Source organism: Amblyraja radiata, chromosome 7 (genome assembly GCF_010909765.2).
Source record: "Amblyraja radiata isolate CabotCenter1 chromosome 7, sAmbRad1.1.pri, whole genome shotgun sequence".
Lineage (NCBI taxonomy): Eukaryota > Metazoa > Chordata > Chondrichthyes > Rajiformes > Rajidae > Amblyraja > Amblyraja radiata.
In genome coordinates, this window is record NC_045962.1 from 54,701,460 (window position 1) to 54,723,474 (window position 22,015).

Below are 22,015 nucleotides of genomic sequence, written 5' to 3' on the forward strand. Positions count from 1 at the left end.
ACATCTCCTAATCAGAATATGAATCCAACAAGGAGATGCCGATAACAAAGGCAGAGGAGATGCCAAAATGCACTGGCCAGTGAAGAGATAGAGAGCCACCTGACAGGCACGTGCTAAGGAACAAACGCACCCATCGATCCCCTCGTATAACCCCCCCGCCCTCCCCCCCAACCGTTTACTACAGGAAAACGGGAGGTGTGAAGCACCCAGCAACCCCAGCTCGGAAAAACTGGGAGCAGTACAAAGGCCAACAGCCTTCCAGTCCGGGAGACCAAGCAGTGAAATGCCCAGCGCACCCCAGCTCCAGCTGATCGGCAGCAATGAAGTACCTAATATAGCACAGCTCCAGGAGACAGAGGCTACCAAGCATTCAGAGGCAAACGAAACAGGTGACACCACCACCTTCATCACAAGGGACCCATCCCCCTGGGGGAGACCACTCATAGCACCTCAGCCTGAAAATGGTGCAGCAGTTCACAAATGCTGTGGTCATGAGGGCTCAGAACAATTGACACTATTTTATGTGTTGGTGAACTGTGAACTCCAAGACAATAATGGAGATAAACATAGAAAGTAGGTGCAGGAGTAGGCCATTTGGCCCTTCGAGCCAGCAACTCCATTCAATATGATCATGGCTGATCATCCAGAATCAGTACCCTGTTCCTGCTTCTTCCCCATATCCCTTGATTCTATTAGCCTTAAGGGCTATATCTCTCTCTTGAATACATCCAGTGAATTGGCCTCCACTGCCTTCTGTGGCAGAGAATTCCACAGATTCACAGCTCTGAGTGAAAAAGTGTTTCCTCTTCTCAGTCCTGGCATCACTGAATATGCGCAGTGTAAAATACGCTGGCTAATGTGTCAATGCCTTGTCGTACCTTGCCAACGTCAAGACAGATGCAACATCTCCACAGCTTATAGAGATGGTCGCAATGGTGGTCCCATGGACTGTCGGTATGGTCAGTATTGTTATGCACGCACCTCGCTCTGCTGGCAGTGATGGACGTCATGTGCTGCTGGTAGATCATCAATTCTAGAAAATGTTAAGTTTGCCCAAAACACCAGTCTCCAAGCACAATGAGATGTCCATAAGGGAATGTCAAATTATAGAAAGATTCTTCAACACTCCAGTGGTGTCTGAAGAAGTGTCCCAACTCATGACATCACCTATCCATGTTCTCCAGGCATGCTGCCTGACCCATTGTATCTTTTATTGTAAATGAGTATCTGCAGTTCATCATCTACATTCTTTAACACTTGCTAGGCCGAAGGGCCTGTTTCCATGCTGTGTGACTCTGACTCTTCAACTATTGGACTGCTGGCAATTTGAGCTCTGAGTCAGTCAACTAGAGTGTAAAATTCAAAAAAACCTTTGTTAATAGAAGAGGGGAAGAAACTAATGGAAGTGCTGACAGAAATTGCCTCATAATGATCAATATTAACCCCCTCCTGAATTAATCTCCTGCCGGCATGCCTCTTGAACTCATCATTCAGTTTATTATTTAATACTTTCTATTCATGGACTTTAATTGTGGCCTTGCCAGCAATGAGAAATAATTTCCCTGTGTTCAGGGATGGCATGGTAGCGTAGAGTTAGAGTTGCTGCCTTATAGGGCCAGAGACCCGGGTTCGATCCTGACTACGCATGCTTGCCTGTATGGAGTTTGTATGTTCTCCCCACAACCTGTGCGGATTGTCGTCTAATTGGCTTGGTATCATTTTAAATTGTCTTGAGAGTGTGTAGGATTGGGCTAGTACACAGGTCGGTGCGGACTCGGTGGGGCTGAAGGAGTTGTTTTTGTGCTATATCTCTAAAGTGAATTAAACTAAATCCAATCAAACACATAACCTTGGGTGGGCCCAGTGGCACAGTGGATAAAGCTGCTTCCTAACAGTTCCAGAGACCTGGGTTCAACCCTGACTGCAGGTGCTGTATGCATGTTCTTCCTGTGAACACATGAGCTTCCTCCAAGATCTACACTTTCCTCCCACATGCCCAAAATGTGGGGATCAGCCTCTGTAAATTGCCCTGTGCATGTGGAAGATTGGTAGAATATGGGGAGAAAATATTGTGTTAATGTAGCATTGGTGTCAGAGTGAGTTTAGTTTAGTTCAGAGATACAGCGCGGGAACAATCGAGCCTACGCCAACCAGCGATTCCTGAACATTAACACTATCCTACACACTCTTGGGACAATTAAAAATGTTACCAAGCCATTTAGCCTACAAGCCTGTACGTCTTTGGAGTATGTGAAGAAACCGAAGCTCCCAGAGAAAACCCATGCAGTCACGGGGAGATCTCCATCAGACAGTACCCATAGTCAGGATTGAACCCAGGTGTTTGGCGCTGCAAGGCAGCAACTCAATCGCTGCCCCACTGTGCCACTGCAAGGCACTAACTAACTCTACCACTGTGCCGCCCTTAATGCAGATCATCGAAGAGTCCAACACATCAGGAGTTCCCACCGTACAAGCGAGCAGCACAGTTAGTGAGGGAGAGTTTGGCTTGAGCACAATCCTCTAGATCACTAGAAACAGGAAATTGCAGATGCTGGTTTACAAAATAAGACACAAAGTGCTCGAGTAACCTAAAGGGTCAAGAATTTCCTATAGATCAGTGACACACAATATAAATTCTGGAAGCAAAACGGTGAATATTTCATAATAATTTTATTTAGGTCCACAATGTATTACACAATAATATACAGAAATGAACATAACATTTACAAACAGTAGAATCTCCCAGTTATAGTGATATGTACAATCAGGAGCTCCAGGCCCCTGTCCTTGTTTAAGAGCAAGTATAGTACAGGTGATAGTGTCTTGTTTATTCTGAATGAGGTCTTCTTGTGTTCACACTGAGTTCAGGTTCTCAGGAGTTTCATTCATGGTTAGTGTCTCCCTCTTGAGTCCTCATTCTGTTCCTGTAATGGACACAATAAATAGAATTGTCATTTTATGTTGGGCTGAGCTCACTCAGACTTCAATTTTTTTAGCATTGATTTTAATGATGATGACAAGCCAAAAAGACTCCGTTTACACTTACGTTTGAAGGCTCCTCCAGAGATAATTCTATTGACTTGCTTTTCATCTGTTTGACAAGATAAATAATTACAATTTTAGAATCATCTCCAAATCCAAAGTTTAAAAAGTGTTAGTTTGTTACTGGATAAATGGAACTACTTTAAAACTCAGAATTGCAAGTCACGGGGAAATGCAGAGTAAACACTTCACAATCTGAAGTCAGCAACATATTGATATGCTTGGGGCTCAGATAACTTTTTAACCTAACCAATGTGAATTATTCAATCAATTGATCTCAACTGCGCTGATCTCCTTCTGCGCCCCATTTACCCAATCCCAGAACAGATTTTTTATACTCTGTTAAATGATGATAATGTCTGGGATGTTCCCCTCATTAATCATCCATAATATCAGTCCACACATCAGCATTATCCTCAGGGAGGGTGAAGTTTCTAATTCTAGTTCTAAATTACATAAAGACCAAACTCACACTCAGGATAGAGTTGGCAATCGTTATGCATTGAATAGATAATATCCAATAGCTAGTTCTCTCCCCAATCTCTCTCTGGATGGTCATTTAATAAGGTTTAGCTAAACTGGGCTTCATTATCTTAACAATAGATAAGAATTCCATGATTAAACTTACATTGGAACTTTCATTGGAAGACTCCTCAATTGATGTCTCTTTTGACTTGTCTTTTACCTGTGTGAAAATATGAATATTTATATGCTCAGTATTCAATAATGGTTAATGAAGCCTGTCTAACATGGGCAGTGGGGTCAATGGAGCAACTCAACAATCTCCCCTCAGCGCAACTTCCCCACAGTAATCAAACATCAGAATCCATTTCTCAATCATTGAGCTACAATAAATGGCAGTCTCTCTTTCCCTATTCTAACATAGTCAAACCCAAGATATTAAACGTTTTTATGGAGTCAAAATCATCAAAATCATCTGAAAATTGTTCTATTTCTACTCACCTTATCTGGATGCTCGTGCGATGTCTCTGTTGATTTGGTGTTATCCTGTTTGGAAATAAAATTTTCCATGTTTAGTACAGTACACTTATTAGTAATTTTGAAAATAGATGATTTCCCATCAGATTCCTGAACCAATCACATTTTTCGCAGCTCCTGCCTGGAGGTCCTGCCACATGCTTTTACTCTTACCTCTGCCTCATTCTGTTATTCCTTTGTTGTACTTTAATTGCACTACTTCAGATTCAATTGCACTACCTCAGATTCAGTTCATTGTTGCATTTATCATTTCTGAATATATACCCTTTAATTTCTACGCTTCATGTTAACACGGAATTTCATTGCACCCTGGTGTACATGAGGAAAAACTAATTGAAAAATTAGGAGCATGCACAAGTATTAAATATTAAATTATAATGGAGTCATTGTTGACTGGATATTTCAGTTGTGATTTAGAGCAAGTGGAGCAGGGGATTAGGAAGACAAATGTTATATTGTCTTTGTTACAAGAGGACCTTGAAAAAGTACAAAATGTTATTGAGCCTTGGTGAGTGTTGTGTAGAGTTTTCATTTCCTTACCTAAGGAAAGATATACTTCATCTAGAGTCTGCAGAACAGGTTCACTCTGCTAATTCCTGGGATAGTTCATCTGCTACATGAGGAGTGACTGAGTAGGCTGATGTGTCTATTCTTTACAGGTCGGAAGAATGGTCGGTGATTGCTTCACAATTAACATAATAATGAGAGTGTGTGGCAGGAGAGAGAGGGAGGATGTTTCCCCTTTATAATGAGTCGAGAATTAGGGTCACAGTCTCAACTGATAGGGTTGAGATGAGGAGGAACCTCTTCACTGGGAGGTGCACCTTTGGAACTCCACTGCAGAGAGTTGTGGAGGCTCAGTCACAGAGTTCAGAGAACGGAAATTGATAGATTTCTGGTTGTATGAGTAATCAAGGATTACAGTGTCAGTTCAGTAAAGAGGTATTGAGGTGGAAAATAATATTCCAAGTGCTCAGAGTATCCTCTTTCCCACTGTCTGAAACAGAAATATTATGAAGTAAAATCCTTCCACCCTGTTCTGACAGATCAGTAGAGATTTTACATCATATTGCACTTGAGAATGTGGCGGTAACAATTCCCAAATTAAACTTACATTTGAAGAATCTTCCAGTGATATTTCGTCTGACTTGCTTTTTACCTGTAGGAAACATTAACATTTACAAAATTAATATAGGTTGTACTTGGTAAGTAACAAGCATTAATAGATACCCTCCCAAAGGCAGACTGGAATAATGAATTATAAATGAAGGACTGTTAATTCTATATTCCTGACACACTAAACCTGAAGAGTGCCTTCAGTAACAGACTGGTTCCACCAAGATGCAGTACAGAACACAACAGGAGATCATTCTTCCCTGTGGCTATCAAATGGTACAACTCCTCCACCTTGTGTTGTGGGGTAGACTGACTCCCCTTCTCTCCCACCCTCCCCAAATCTTTGCAAATCCCCAATCCTTTCCACTCATCACTTTAATTTCATGTTTCATGTATCTTGTGTTTTATGACTGTTGGCAGATCAATTTCCCTCCTGGGATAAATAAAGTTCTCGTGTATCGTATTGTATCGTATTGTATCTGAGCACTGAATCAATGCTATTGTGTTGGACTGAGAAAACTCAACTAAAAGTGTCACTCTCCAAAGTGCACCAATAATTAAATAAGTGCCTGGTAAAGTGGGTCTGGAGTGTCAATGGATATGAAAGTAGAGACATCAATTGCTGTCTGTTTTAATGAACTGCTGGCTTCCCTCCAGGAAGGATTTGTACTCATTGACTATTATTGGTGTGTGCCTGGAAGACACTGCTTTTGTAATCCTTGACTCATTGATGCTTATTTCATCTTCAGTGGAGACAAGACCATTATGCAATCAAATCAAATATCAGGTTCTCCTCCCTGCATATCAGACTGGGACAACACGCTGTCTCACTCACTATTCTGAAAGAAGTGGCTGACATTTCATTGCTCACAATTGCGATCAACAAGAGAAATCATCTGACTAATACTAGATAGTACTCACATGTGATGTTTCTTCCAGTGAAGCCTCTTTTGATTTGGGTTGAGCCTGTAGAATAATATTTACAGTTAGACCTTTAGAATTGGACAGAAATGTTTTGTAAATGATGTCCTGTGTTAGAAATCCCATTGGCCTGAATTGTATAACTGTGCAGTTACCTCAATACTGGTTTCACTTGACTCTGATGAGTCACTCTCGCTGTCAATGGTCTTCAGACCTTCACACTCCACATCAACGTCAGCCACTTTATCAGCAAAATATTCCACTCGGCTTTTACAAAACCCTTTCTCCTGTGAAAATAAAGCAAAATGCAGGGAAATTAGTGATGACCAAGCACAACATTGAATCAAATGTATTATTATTTAACTCAATTGACAAACTTTTCTTTAATATGGTGCTTTCTATGAAATAACATAATTATAACTCTTTCTATGATGTTACTTGATACACACAGAGGTTTAATATAACTCTGGACTTACAGCAATCTTTGTAGGGCGGAAGGTGCAACCAGAATCATCAAATTCCCGAACAGAATTCTTGGAGCAGACAGTTTCTTTCACGGAGAATGTTAAATCCACGTTGTATGACAGTTTACCCGTGCGATAGGTCTGATGAAAAGAAAATAGTTAATAGTCGTTATATCTGGTGTTCTTACACTGATCAGATAAAGCTTAGAACTACACGTCTTTATATTCAGCATGTGATTAACCTGCTGGTGCCAGAATCATTATCCACAATGAGCAAGAGACATAATGTACCCATAGATAAAATAGCTGCTTTAACCATCATTATAGAAATCCACAATTTGCAAGAAACTTTAATTTTATGGAAGAAATTAGCAAATAAGACAAGGGAAAATTTCAAAATGAATTAAATTCCAAATCAAAGCTTGGTAGTAGCTCCAACCTAATTCAATTACATTGGTCCAGTCTGAGTTTCAACTCAGACTGATTTAGAATTTAAATTGCTGATATTCATTGAAAATGGTATGTAATAAAATACTAAGCTCATCTTTAGTAATTAAACACATAAAATTAGATCTTATTTTAACATGCACCTGATCTTACTTTTAAATTATACAGAGAGAGGGTATTTGACCCATTGGGCCTACACTGGCTCTTCCTTCTCTTTATTTTCCTGCAGCCCTGCATTTTTTTTTTTGTTCCATCAGCTCTCTTTTAATTATTTTTGCTATTAACTTAATCTAGGGATATTTTATAGTAACCAGTCAACTTGCACTGAACCACATCCTTACACAGCCTAGTGTATGAAACACAATTAGACCAGGGGACACTTACAGTTGTTACACCTCTCCTGGTGATCGCACACAGGTTGGTGATCTCGGTGATTTCATTCAGTTTTGCAACTGAGGCTCTCAGAGCATCCTTGGTGCTTGGCACTCCTGCAGAGAGAGAAGGAAAGTTGTACAAGACATTCAAACAAGCGTCGGTGAAGTATTTTTACACATTGGTGAATTATCCCTGACTAAAGCTCATTACCAGTAACTCGTTACTTTCTGAGGCCCTCCCTCTCCCCAGTACCTACCTGAGCAGTGGAGGATCTGCACAGCAGCGATGGCGAGGAGGAAGGATTTCATTCTGCCTTGTGTAGGATCAGCCGGCTGGGTTCTCAGAGTAAAGTTGCTGCTTCTCTCTCTCGATCTGCCTTCACCTCGCTGCCTTCGGTCCTTATATATCCTGCACCTCCACCACATTCAAACACTGACTCATGTTTGCTCAGCTTGTTGGTCGTGGGCATTGAAACCAGATGAAATGTGGGCTGCGATTATGGGCAGTGCTTCCTCCAAATTTCGTCATCATGTTTAGATTTGGTGAGAAAAGTATGAAATCGGGTTTTATTCCTCATAAATCCCAAGTATGTTTAGAGAAATTAAAATGCAGGAACAGCTGGATGAACTTTATGGGCCAGGCAGCATCTGTGGATGGATATGGGCAGATGTCACTTCAGGCTGGGCCTTTCATCTGGTCTGAAAGATGATGGGAGATATAAAGTAGTCAAAAGGGTGGGTCAAGAGCTGGCATAGGATCCAGGTGAGGAGGGGTGGATTGGTGGATGGAGTTAGGTGGGGGAAGAGAGGCTATGTCCACTAATCTACCTCTCCTCACCTAAGCCTTCCTGTCACATGCTAGATCTTGCCCACCCCACCTCCATTACACTCACTATCCCTTTTTCAGTTCAGATGAAGTCTCAACCTGAAGCGTTGTCTTCAGCAGTTTGCTTTTTGCACCAAATTTCAGCACCTGCCATCTGTTATGTCTCTATATTTAGAGAAATTGTGTTTCATTTTGTACCAACACTTCTCGATAACATTGATATTTACAAGATTGCAGGGGGCATCACCGTTGCGGGTGGATCTCAAACACTGATGAGTCAGAGTAGCGGAAGGAGATAGAGAACTCAGTAACATGGTGTCAAGATAACAAACTCTTCCACAATGTCAGAAAGAGCTAGTCATTGTCATTAGAAAGCAGTGTGGAGTACACACCGCAAGCTACGTCAATGGTGTTGACATGGAAGGCTCGAAGGGCCGAATGCACCTATTTTTCTATGTTTCAATGATCAAGAGCTTCAAGTTTCTGTGTGTAAATATCACCAACAATTTGTTCTGATCCAACCACATTGACGTTACGGCCAAGAATACACACCGACGCCCCAATTTCCTCAGAAGACGAAGGAAATTTGGCATATTACAAATTATGTTTTACAATTTCTACAGATGCTCTGGAGAAAGTTTCCTATTGGGATGCATCACCGCTTGGTTTGGCCACAGCTCTGCCTATGACCACAAGAAATTGCAGAGTGTGGACACGCGTTACATCACGCAAAGCAGCAAACCATTTTCACCCCAACCCCTCCACACAACCACCCAACCCCCCCCCCCCCCCCCCCCCCCCCCCCCACCTCCACATCCTCCCTGACCATTGACTCCATCTACATTTCACACTGCCTCGGGAAAGTAGCCAGTATATTCAAGGATCACTCACACCCTCACCGTTCCCTATTTTCTCTCCCCCATTGAGTAGAAGGCACAACAGCATAAAAGTATGTCACCAGATTTAAGAATAGCTTCTTCCCCACTGCAATCAGACTATGAAAAGAAGCTCTCATAAACCAAAGATGTATTCCTGTTCTCACTGCAGCCTTTGCATTTTGTTTTTATCTGCACTTTTTCTGTAGCTGTAACACTATATTCTGTATTCGGTTTCCACTGCCTTTTTGCACCCTGATTGTACTCTTATATGGTTTTACTGTAATCATGTATGGATATTTTACCTGGATATCACTGAATCTCGATACATATGACATTTTAAAAAAAATGATGATGGATGTAAGCAGGCTGTATGAGCAGAAGGGAGGGTTCAAGTGGCAAATTCTCCAGGGATACATCCAGCCAGGTAGTATCTTCAAATCTGGGGTACAATAAATTGTCTGGGTTAGATTAGATTAGACTTTATTAATCCCCTTATTCAGGGGAAATTCAGATATCCTTGCAGCACACTAATAAAAATACAACATAGCATTCAAGAAATTCAACACCAAAACATAAAAACATCCCCCCACAGTGGGAACCACTGTGGGGGAAGGCACAAAGTCCAGTCCCCATCCTCTTGTCCACCCAGAGTCGGGCCTATTGAGACCTCCACAGTCGCCGCCACGGCGCCCGATGTTCTCGCCGGGTGATGATACTCCGGCGTTGGGAGAACCCCCAGCGGCTTGGGGTGCCAGGAACGGCCGCCTTCCCACCGGAGACCGCGGCTTCCAAGCCAACAGACCGCGCCGGACGGAGCTCCACACACTGGCGATCTCGGTGAGAGATCCCAGGCTCCGGGATGTAAAGTTCAGCGCCGCAGCTGGCCGCTCCACAGAACCGCGGCTCCACAATGTTCTTATCGGCGATCCCAGCATACTGGAGTTCCAGCGCGGCGACCCAGGAAAGGCATCGCCCGCTCCGCAACAGCGCTCCAGCGCTGCTCCGCCGCCAAAGCCGAGGTTCTGGCCAGGTCCCCTCAGGGAAACGTCGCTCCAGGACCCGCTGGTAGGCCACGAGGACAGGTCGAAGGCTCTGCTCGGAGGAAGGCAGCCCCTCCGACCAGGTAGGGACTTGAAAAGCAGTTTCCCCCTTCCCCCCCACCACCCCCCACACATAAAAAGATTATACCCCCTGACTACACGCTTTGACATACTAAAAATAATTTAAAAAGGAGTGAAAAAAAACGGACAGCTGCAGGACAGGCAGCCGTTCAGGACAGCGCCTCCTCCGGTTGATCATTATTCTGAGACCTATTTTACTTCGGAGTCACGTGAGTGACTACGTGAAGAACCCCACCAGGACGCATGCGTGTCATATCGCTACACGCATTGCGAAACAGTCATGCAGGTGGAACGACGTTCCCCCTCAGCGGCAGAATTTTAAATCCGGGAACTGCAGGTAAGAAATACTCTGTTCTTTTTTGTTCCACTTACTGTGTTACAGGTGGAGCCAATGGACAGGACAAAGAGAAATAAGAAGGCTGCGACAAAGCTGGCGGGGGTGGACCGCGGAGTTGCGGGCAGCCAGCAGCGGCCAACGGCACACGAATCGCCCGTAATGGGAACAGCTGTGCCTGACTTCGTCCCCGCACCGGCCAGATCTACACCGCGGCCGGGCGGTAAGGCAAAGCAAAAATCTGATAGAGTCGTTGACTCCGATGAGTCCGACTTTCAGCAGCCGCGAGCGGCCAGTGACCGAGAGCATTGGAGCCGGTTGGAGCGGCTGATGGAGCAAATGCTCCAACGTGACAGGCTCCGGGAGATGGAGGCTAGTCACTGTGGGCAATTTGTAAGTCCTACAGCAGTACCTCTTGTAGGGCTGCACAGTGCTTCTCCCTCGTCAGAGGGGAGTACTGGGGGTCACTTCTGGGCTGACGCTGAAGAGGGGTTTGCAGAACAATCACCAAGTGTGCGAGGGGTGCAAGAAAACGAAAATTTACTGGACATGTTGTCCCAATTCATACAACCAGACCTAACTAGCCAAAACCTGAAACCAAAACTAGCTGCCAGTATTGATTATATGTCATTTAAGCAGCTACAAGGACAGGCATTAATGGACACCACAGCAAGACACTTACCACCAGGGAACTGTACATCACTGAATGTTCCCGTTGTAAACCAGTGCATATGGAAACACGTCGGAGTAGCAATTAGAGCCAGGGACTTGAAACTCCAAAAAGTACTGAAGGTCCTAACAGCGGGAATTACAGCTTTCGCCCGAACAATAGACGAAAAAGACATGTTAAAGGATCAACAGGATGCACTTGCTTTATTCTGTAACGCTCAATACGAAATAAACAGTATTAGGAAGAGTGCCATCCAACCCGCTTTAGACCCTAAATTTGCAGGTCTGTGCAAACCTGGAACCCCTAAACCACCAATTCTACTATTTGGAGGTAATCTATCCAAACAAGTGAAAGAACTCGATGAGGAGGCAAAAACCCTGGGGCTCATCAAAGCAACATCAGCTAAAACCTACTTCGGCCACAAACAGCACCCTTATACACCCACCAGTCGAACAAAACAAACTGGTGAAAGATCGAAGGCCAGATACACTGAACATCGGTCTTTTTTAGGCCATGGCCCAGACCGGCCTTCCTGGAAAATGCGCAAACCCCCAACACCAACCCAACCACAGACCCAGACACCAGTGCTTCAACATCCACGAAGGATACCGAGAAAGAAGTAAACCTACCACTGGTAACCATGGAGGTAGGTGGGTCTGGTTCCTTACGAATTAAAGGGAGCATGGAGGTTGGTGGGAGATTACACTTCTATCTGGATGCATGGAATAAGTTAACTACCGACACTTATATTTTAAGCAGTATCCAGGGATATACCATAGAATTTATACATAAACATAACCCTCCAGTTCAGCATGTACCGAACCGAAAGTTCGTGCTTTCAGGCAAAGAAAAATCAAAAGCACACGCTGAACTGGAGCGGTTTTATGAAAAAGGGGTAATTGAAAAAACCCAACACGAATCAATGGAATTCGTGTCCAATATCTTTATCAAAAACAAAAAAGATGGTGGTTGTCGCATCATCATAGATTTGACTAATTTGAATACTTTCATACAATATATTCATTTCAAGATGGAAACCTTTGTTACTGCTAAGCAATTGATTTCCAAAGGTTACTACATGGCAAGCATCGATTTAAAAGATGCTTACTATTCACTACCTATACGAGGTGACCACAGATGTTATTTAAAATTCAACTGGATGGGTCAGACTGACAGTACAGAGCACGACCTAATGGTCTAACATCAGCCCCCAGGCTGTTCACAAAAATTTTGAAACCAGCCCTAGCGTTTCTGCGGAAACAAAAACACATGGTGATGGCATATCTAGACGACATACTTATTGTGGGCAAAACTTTGGAATTGGCTAAACAAACGGTAACAGCCACAAAACAATTATTTGAAAAACTGGGTTTTATCATCCATCCAGTTAAATCTAAATTAACGCCTTCTACCACAATGGATTATCTGGGGTTCACCATTAACTCAGTTCACATGTCAGTGACTTTGCCTAAGGAAAGGATTACAGCCTTAACAGAGGCTTGCAGTAACCTCATTGACATCAGTAAACCATCCATCAGATTGGTAGCAAGAATAATTGGCAAAATAGTGGCTGCCTTTCCAGCCACACAATTCGGACCTTTACATTATCAAAATTTACAGAGGGCAAAAATACGAGCACTCAAAATTAATGGTGGTCATTTTGACAGACCAATGAAGCTACCTACCGAGGCCATAATGGAACTAAAATGGTGGAAAGATAACATTCGGCATTGTTCCAACCCAATCATTATCAGCAACCCGTCTATGGTACTACAAACTGATGCCAGTGCACTTGGTTGGGGTGCTACCAATTCCATCTCCAGCTGTGGAGGTAGATGGAATGCACAGGAGGCATCATTATTACAAACACTGGGCATAAACTACCTGGAAATGTTGGGTGCATTCCATGGCCTTAAGTCATATTGTTCTGGGTTATATCACCAGCATGTTAGACTACAAATTGACAATACCACCATGGTAGCATATATCAACCACATGGGTGGAAACAAATCGACATCATGTGACAATCTGGCCAACACAATTTGGCAATGGTGTATCCAGAAAAATATTTGGGTATCAGCTACCTACCTACCAGGTAAACTAAATTTAGTGGCAGACACCAGGTCACGCAAATTTAATGAAAACACCGAATGGATGTTGGATAAAAAAGTATTTGCTGATATTGCAGCACGGTATGGAACACCAGATATCGATCTATTCGCATCCAGGCTTAATCACCAGTTATCAAACTATGTTTCATGGGAACCAGACCCTGGGGCAGCGGAGACAGATGCATTTTCGCTGCATTGGGGGATATTGTTTATTTATGCATTCCCTCCTTTCTGCCTCATCAGTCGGGTATTAAGGAAAATACAGCAAGACTCTGCGTCTGGTATTTTGGTAGTACCCGATTGGCCTACTCAACCATGGTTCCCTGTGATACTCGACATGGTATTAGAACCATGCATCACCATCCGGCATAGACCAAATTTACTGGTTCATCCCGTAACAAGGGAAAGCCACCCATGTCATAACCATATCAACTTATTAATTTGTAGAGTTTAAAAGCACCTCTACTGCATCTGGAACTGACGGACCGAACAGTGGACATTATTTCAGCGGCCCACAGACAGTCCACCAAAAAACAGTACCTGGTGTACATCAGGAAATGGGGAATGTACTGTCACAACAACAACATCAACCACAGATCAATGAACATCCCGTCTGTTCTGGAATTCCTGGCAGGCCTCCATTACGATGAGGGGCTCAGTTATAGTGCCATCAACTGTGCCAGAAGTGCTCTGTCAACATACCTATGGCAAGCAACAGAGCAGCATTCTGTTGGGACACACCCCCTGGTAACTAAACTTATGAGGGGAATTTTTAATGTCAATCCCCCGAGAACCAGGTACTCCCAAATATGGGATGTAAGCATTGTACTGACCATGCTAAGGAACTGGTCTCCAGCTACAGCTCTGTCCCTACAGAAACTGACACTGAAAACAGTCATGCTGATGGCCTTGGTCACGGCACAAAGGGTACAGTCGCTACATAAATTAAGACTGGACAACATGACTTCTTCATCTGGAAACTTAACTTTTCACATCAGTGAATTAGTCAAGCAGAACAGACAGGGGTCAGCAGGCCTAAAAATAGAATTTAGGGCCTACCCGACAGATGATCGTCTCTGTATAGTAAGACACTTACTATTATATATGGAGTATACAAAAATCATCAGATGCAAAGAAATGGCTCTTTTAATCAGCCACACAAAAAAGTGACAGTCCAGACCATCTCGAGATGGCTGAAACAGGTTCTAATAAAGGCTGGAGTGGATGCTAACATTTTTAAATCTCACTCCACCAGGGCTGCAGCTACATCGGCAACTATGCAGTTGGATGTTCCGATGGACCAAATCCTCAAGACAGCAGGATGGTCAGCGGAGAAAACTTTCCAACGATTTTATCACAAATCAGTAATTAAACCTGGAACGTTTGCAGAAACAATTTTAAGTTCTGTAATATAATTTTACCCCATGAATAGGGGCTATAATTTGGTGTTAATAAATTTATCGTTGATTTCAACGTCGAATTCATGTCTAATAATGTTAACACTATTCTTCCAATAATCATCAAGGCAGATGTGATGCATGGACTCGTTTCCACGGCATTAAATCACAGAGCTTTAAAATCTTCACGTAGTCACTCACGTGACTCCGAAGTAAAATAGTAAGATTAAACGAGAACTTACCAGTTCGAAGTTTGATCGTTATTTTATGAGGAGTAAGTTGAGGGAATACGTGCCCTCCGCTCCCACCCTTGATCATATACTCAACTGGTATCTTCTTCTCTAATCTTACTATGTTTAGTCATTACAGTTATCTGTGATTTCACACCGCTGCTTTGGAGAATGACACGCATGCGTCCTGGCGGGGTTCTTCACGTATTCCCTCAACGTACTCCTCATAAAATAACGATCAAACTTCGAACTGGTAAGTTCTCATTTAATCTTACTATTTCTTTTGATTTGGTGCTTTCTATCTTTTCTTTAGGTATTCAGATCTTTAAAATTGTAGGGCAACCAATGCTCTAATTGCTCCACAGGCAGCATGTAGAGCTGCTGCGTTACAGCGTCAGTGACCCGGGTTAGATCGTGACTATGGGTGCTGTCTGTACAGTGATTTGACTTTCCGTAGCTTGCGTGGGTTTTCTCCGGGTACTCCAGTTTCCTCCCACACTCCAAAGATGTACAGATTTGTAGGTTAATGGCCTTGGTGAAAAAATGGTAAATTGTCCATAGTGTGTAGGATGGTGTTAGTGTGCAGGGTTTGCTGGTCAGCATGGACTCGGTGGTCCAAAGGGCCGGTTTCCACGCTGTATTGCGAAACTAAACTAAACTAAAGTGTCTCAAACCCTAAGTTTTTGGGAGAGGAAAATCAAAATAACTGCAGATGCTGGAAATATGAAATAGGAACTGAGAATGCTGAAAAAACTCAGTGGGTTGGGGAGCTTCTGTGGAAAGAGAAATAGTTAAACTGATTCAGGTTAACTACCCTTCAGCCAAGGGCGGAAAACCCGGGAGGGGGCCAGAGGGGACACGTCCCCCCCCCCATGTTTTGAGAGGTGGGGGACATCCCCCCCAAGTTTTTGTCATCCGGATTTTAAAATCTTCGCTTTCCGCGAGACAGTGGAGGTGGGACTGCTGATCGTGGGCGCCGATTGGAAGAGAGAGGCGTCGGTCAGCAGGCAATGGGGGCGGGACATGATGATTCAGCGCGATGTTTAGAGGAGGGAGGAGTGGGGGTGGGGGGGTAGGACTGAGGATAGAGTGCGGTGATTGGAGGAGGGAGACGTGGCACAGACCTGCGCCTCATCCGCAGCCAGGATCGATCCCAGCCGGGTTTCCGGCGTTATCCCGTCCCCACCCAAGTGTCCCCTTCCCCCCATGGGTGGCCAGAGAGGTCGGGAGTCAGACGGGCGCGGCGCACCCAGGCCCACAGCCAGCGCAGAGAAACAGTGCTAAACCCAGCTCAACTCTGCCTGTCCCGCAAGGTGAACCTGCCTGGGCTTGCGGGAAATATGGCCAGCGCGGAGAAGCAGCGCTGGTATCCCGTCAGTCCAGTTAGGGCTTGTAGGTTAACCCGGCGAGACAGGCAGAGTTGAGCTGCATTTAGCGCTGGATTGAGCCTCCGAAGTCTCGCGCATGTGTGTGTGAGTGTGCACATGCGTGCGTGGCCACCTAAAAATGGTGTCCCCCCTGTCCCCCGGTCCCCTCCATGTTTTGATAGCGAGTTCCGTGCCTGCCTTCAGCAGAACTACAGTACGTTCATGGAGCATCGGCTGCTTCTCCTACTGCAGATGCTGCCTGACCTGCTGTGCTTTCCCAGTATTTTCTGCTTCTACTTCACTTCTTACACTCTTGGTTACAACTTTAGATCAATGGCCCTCGCAGATTTGATCTCCATTCTGAGAAAATGATAGTCTCCATTGACCATAGCAAATGTACATACTTTTAGTAAATGCCTGTTCAATCAATCAAAGGTTTCAAAGGTCTTTTATTGTCACGTGTACCAATTAAGGTACAGGGATATGTGAATTACCATACAGCCATACGAAAAAAAAGCAACAAGGCACACAAATACATAAAAGTTAACATAAATATCCACCACAAAGAACCCTCCCCACATTCTTCACTGTGATGGAAGGCAAAAAAGTCAAATTTTCTCCCTATCTGCATCAGCGAAAAAGGTCTTGATATCTCGAAAGTCCTAATTGGACTTTTTTTAATCATTCCTAGCATGCTAGTGACTCCATCCAATGCACTTATTTTGATTTCGATATCCGCATTCCCACTCGGGCAGAACCATTGCTTCACACTGTTAAAGGATATTCCAGGAGCCGGTGACAAGGGATTTGTTCAAAGTTTCATTGAAGTTGAGACCTGTTCATGCCATCACCTGTTTAGCACTTCCTCGTCACCTGCTGATAGTTAACATGAAGGGTGGCATCTGGGAGAAGCAACATCATTGAGAGGGCTCATTCCAATCCATCATCTCCAGGGATCTGATGCAGGGGCATTCAGTAACAGTGGAGCACAGACTTGGCTTGTGTTGAGGTGCATTTCTCTCAACACTGCCAAGATTTTCTGGGCATCATTCCAGTAGTGATAACCTTAACTCATTCATTGTCAATGGATTAAATTTAGAGCTAACATGGCAGTGTTTGGTTAATCTAATCTGATCTGTAAAGCAACAGTGAGTGATGTTTTCACACAGTGATATTGAGTATTTCTGAGTAGTGCTGACCATTGAGGTGATCCACTGTGCCGTGCGTGGGTGTACCTGTTCAGTGGTACACTGGGGGCAGTGGGTTCGTGTTGGCTGAGTCCAGGGTGGTTTTGTGGGCAGCTTGCGAACTAATGGTCTCTCTATCTGCCGGCCAAGTTTGTGTGGGACACATTTCCCAGTTCACTGCCAGGAACGCATCATTGCAGTTTGCTGAAATATAAATCTGTAACGTGCAGGTAAACAGTTGGCAACATGTGCAAGTATCTGTGCTTGCACGAACTGAAACCTTCACGCTGTGACTGACAAACAAGATGCTGCAAAGCCCCAATGCGGTCTCTGGGAAAGTTATATCAGAATGTGTTCTGTTCAAACCACCTCCTGCCAAAGTAATCAGTGGTTCAGTAAACATCTGACATGCTCATCGCCCTGTGTTCGCCATCCTGTGTTAATGGCCAGAGGTTTAAATCATGGACCCTTGGCTCAGTGTGTTCCACGGCCATGAATAGATCCTCACTGTATTTTCAATGACTGCTCTTCCGCTCAAACCTCTGCACACAATGAGTGCAGGTTGCTGCAGCATTTACAGATGAGCAATGTCTGAAAGGAAAGATCAGCCCCGTCACAAAGCATTATCTGCGACGTATTCCTGACGACGGAAGTCATTCAGCATTCCGAGCGTGGGTGCATCATCCAGGGATTGGACTTGGACTGGGAATTGTTGACAGTGGTTCCAAAACCTGTGGTCAGGCCTCCTGGCTCCTGGGCTGTGTGTAAGCTTCATGGTCCATGTGGGGAGGAGAGGAGAGCAAAATGGAGAACGTCAAAACAATTCATGGAACTAAACAGCTCAGGGGTAACTGCCAAGGGAACAGGTGTCAACATCCGCTCAAATATAGCCATGATTATCATCTTTCATCGTAAACAAATTACAAAGTGTTTTTGAATTTGAACAATTTAAACTCAGTTACTTCATGAGAAGTCCATCTGTCCCCATGCCTGGAGTTTGAGTTAACCCATTAACTGGCAAAACTTGCCAGTTGGGTCGGGTGCTTCAACTTCAAATTGACCATTGAAGCAAAGGTTCAGACATTGATTTGGGGATGGCCATTAACAGGGGAAATCAGGGAAACTGTGACCAACATTCTATACATTTGGATCTGTAGGAACATCAGAATGGGCTGCGTGCAACTCAAAAAGATCATGGCTGACCTGGGCTACATATTCACTTTATCGCGGCACCCTTCGATGCGTTCACCTCACAGAAATCCACCCGCCTGTGTCTGAAGCCTTAGGGTTTCATTTACTCCTACTGAACATGGCAGTCCCAGGTTCCAGATTCCAGTAACCTTCAGAAAATGACTGACTGATTAGTTTAGTTTAGAGATACAGCGCGGAAACAGGCCCTTCAGACCACCAAGTCCACACAGACGCAGCGATCACCGTACATTAACACACACTAGGGACAATATACACACATACCTGTCCAATTAACCTACATACCTGTACGTCTTTCACAGTAGTCTCCACGTTCTCCACAATGATCATGCTTTGCGCCCTTGCACTTAGATCTTTATCAGATGAACGTTTTCTTCCAGTCATGTTGTCACAATGTTTTAATCTCTTTTGTATTAAAGCAGCACATGGGCTGTTCATTGATTTGTAAAAGTGATGCTTTCCAGGAAAATAACTTTCTCAGTAAAATTTTCTGTGTTGGAAAGACTGAGTGAAATTGCTTCTGGTTATTTTGATGCAATTATAGAAACATAGAAACATAGAAAATAGGTGCAGGGGTAGGCCATTCGGCCCTTCGATCCTGTACCGCCATTCGATATGATCATGGCTGATCATCCAACTCAGTATCCCATCCCTGCCTTCTCACCATACCCCCTGATCCCTTTTGCCACAAGAGTCACATTTAACTCCCTCTTAAATATAGCCAATGAACTGGCCCCAACTACCTTCTGTGGCAGAGAATTCCACAGATTCACCACTCTCTGTGTAAAAAATGATTTTCTCATCTCGGTCCTAAAATACTTCCCTCTTATCCTTAAACTGTGACCCCTAGTTCTGGACTTCCCCAACATCGGGAATAATCTTCCTGCATCTAGCCTGTCCAACCACTTAAGAATTTTGTAAGTTTCTATAAGATCCCCCCCCCTCAATCTTCTAAATTCTAGCGTGTACAAGCCAAGTCTATCCAGTCTTTCTTCATATGAAAGTCTTGCCATCCCAGGAATCAGTCTGGTGAACCTTCTCTGTACTTCCTCTATGGCAAGAATGTCTTTCCTCAGATTAGGAGACCAAAACTGTACGCAATACTCCAGGTGTGGTCTCACCAAGACCCTGTACAAGTGCAGTAGAATCTCCCTGCTCTTATACTCAAATCCTTTTGCTATGAATGCTAACATACCATTTGCTTTCTTCACTGCCTGCTGCACCTGCATTCCTACTTTCAATGACTGGTGTACCATGACACCCAGGTTTCGTTGCATCTCCCCTTTTTCCATTCACACTATTCATGATAGTAACAGGTAGTTTGGCAGATTGAAGACACATGGCCTCAAAAAGGTCATTGACATCGCAATGAAAACTCATAAATCAAACATTTGTTAATCAAGAAGCAGAATACAGATAAAATGTAAACTGGATTGAACAATTAAAAAAGTGCTGGCTGCTATCAGTCTTCTTATTCTGTTAATGGATGTTTGGCCAGTATTTACTTCTGTGCAAGCTCATGGGAAATGAGTGAAATCTCCCTATTTATGCAAACACAGAGAGAAATTAAGAAAACTAAGATATAGAATTTTGTTACAATAAGTTACTGACCAGTTTCCACATCTCCGATAATACGCCCCTACCAACATCATGAGAAAACTCAATATTTTGTTGCTCTAATAATTGATAAAAAATATATTTCCAATTGACACCAGCAGAATAGAAAATGGAAGGTATGTAGTGGCAAGCTAGCTGGTCAAGAGGAGATTCTGGGGTAGTCAAATTCCTTTTGCTTTATGAGGATATTATTTGGAGTAATTTCCATTGGCCTAATGTGATGATTGCTATATCAGTCAAATATTTCACATCATTGGACCTAAGTTCAGGAAGTTGTAGTCAGAACAAAACAGAACCTTAGGCCCATCGACAGTCAACGCTGACCATTAATCGGCCATTACACTGATGCTATACCAATCCTGTTTTATTCTCTCCATATTTCCACCAACTGCAACCAGATTCTTCCCCTCAGCCAGATGCTAGGGACAATTTACAGAGACCAATTAATCTTTGGAATATGGGAGGAAACTGGAGCAGTCATGGCTAACCGACATGGTCACAGGGAGAATATGCAAACTCCACACAGACATTACCTGGTATGGATTGAGCCCAAGTCAGTGAGTGAGGCAGTAGTTCTACCACATGTGTCACTGTACTGCTTGTGACATTGCAATATGAAAGACCTGGAAAGTGTTTGCAGATAATAACTTCATTATGCTCCCTGTTCCCACCAAAATAAGACTTAGGTCTTTAAGTAGTATTCCTGTCATGTCAGGCGCACTGCCCGAGCGGAGCTACAACGTAACAGATAAATAATAACGACAATGGAAACAACAAAACGGCAAGAAAAACGTCAAGTCAAGTCAGAATGTGCAATATTTCACAGTATAGTGTTGTGGCAGTGCAAAAATATTGGCTATGGGGGCTGTGTGTTCAGTGCAGAGTTCAGAGTGGTGCTGGCCTTGGGGTGGAAACTGTTAGTTAATCTTGTGGTGTGTGATTTGATGGAGGGTCATGGCTTGAAACATCACCTCTCCATGTCTTCCAGAGATGTTGTCTGAACTGCTGAGTTAATCTGGCACTTTGTTATTTTTCTCTTATTTTCCTGCATTTCTTGCTCTATAGCTTGAACTCTTTCGGCTGGAACGATGAGGCAAACTGATGAATGGATTAGGATCTGTCTGGAGATGGGTTACCAGTGGTATCCCAAGGTGTTGAGACCATTGCTCTTCACTGCTTTAGGAATCCCAAGAACCATTTCAGAATTAGGACAGTGGACAATGCTTGACAGATTAATGTGTCAGGAAAAGACCTACAATAGTGGCCGATGACGTTCAATGTGGAGCAAAAGTAAACCAGAAAATGCAGGAATGCTCAGGCCTGGCATATCTGTGGCGAGGTAAACAGTATTTCAGGTTAATGACCTCCCATCAGAAAATTTGGAGAGGAACAAGAATGGTGGAGAAAACAAAGGGAATGTTTATGAAAATGTGGAAATCAGGAGAAACATACTGGTGCAAAGGTCCGGTGCTGAAACCATCAAATACCAACCACTGCAGCTGCTGAAAGCCTCAAATAAACATGAATGATGGAACTACCCAGCAGGGCAGGAACTGTTAAGAAAATCCTCTCCCTGAAGTAAACCAGGTGTTTTTTATTGCAACGTGCTAGATTTATGCTTACCTTTATAATGCCAGTGTACTGCAAATTTTTAGTTTTTATTTTGGAGATACAGCACAGAAACAAGCCCTTCGGCCGACCAAAT

General features: G+C 43.7%; 1 protein-coding gene across 2 annotated transcripts; it reads right to left on the reverse strand.

The window, feature by feature from the left end:
- Positions 1-2,650: 2,650 nt before the first annotated feature.
- Positions 2,651-7,752, reverse strand: LOC116975435 (secreted phosphoprotein 24-like). Of its 2 annotated transcripts, XM_033024556.1 has the most exons (10): positions 7,621-7,752; positions 7,374-7,477; positions 6,555-6,683; positions 6,234-6,365; positions 6,079-6,123; positions 5,156-5,200; positions 4,006-4,050; positions 3,671-3,727; positions 3,047-3,091; positions 2,651-2,924 (listed from the first exon to the last, which is right to left on the reverse strand). In XM_033024556.1, the coding sequence occupies exons 1-10, from the start codon at positions 7,670-7,672 to the stop codon at positions 2,892-2,894; spliced, it is 687 nt and encodes a 228-aa protein (XP_032880447.1). In that variant the 5' UTR covers positions 7,673-7,752; the 3' UTR covers positions 2,651-2,891. The 2 variants fall into 2 exon arrangements, with proteins under 2 accessions (XP_032880447.1, XP_032880448.1); XM_033024557.1 differs by lacking the exon at positions 3,671-3,727.
- Between the last annotated feature and the right edge of the window lie 14,263 nt (positions 7,753-22,015).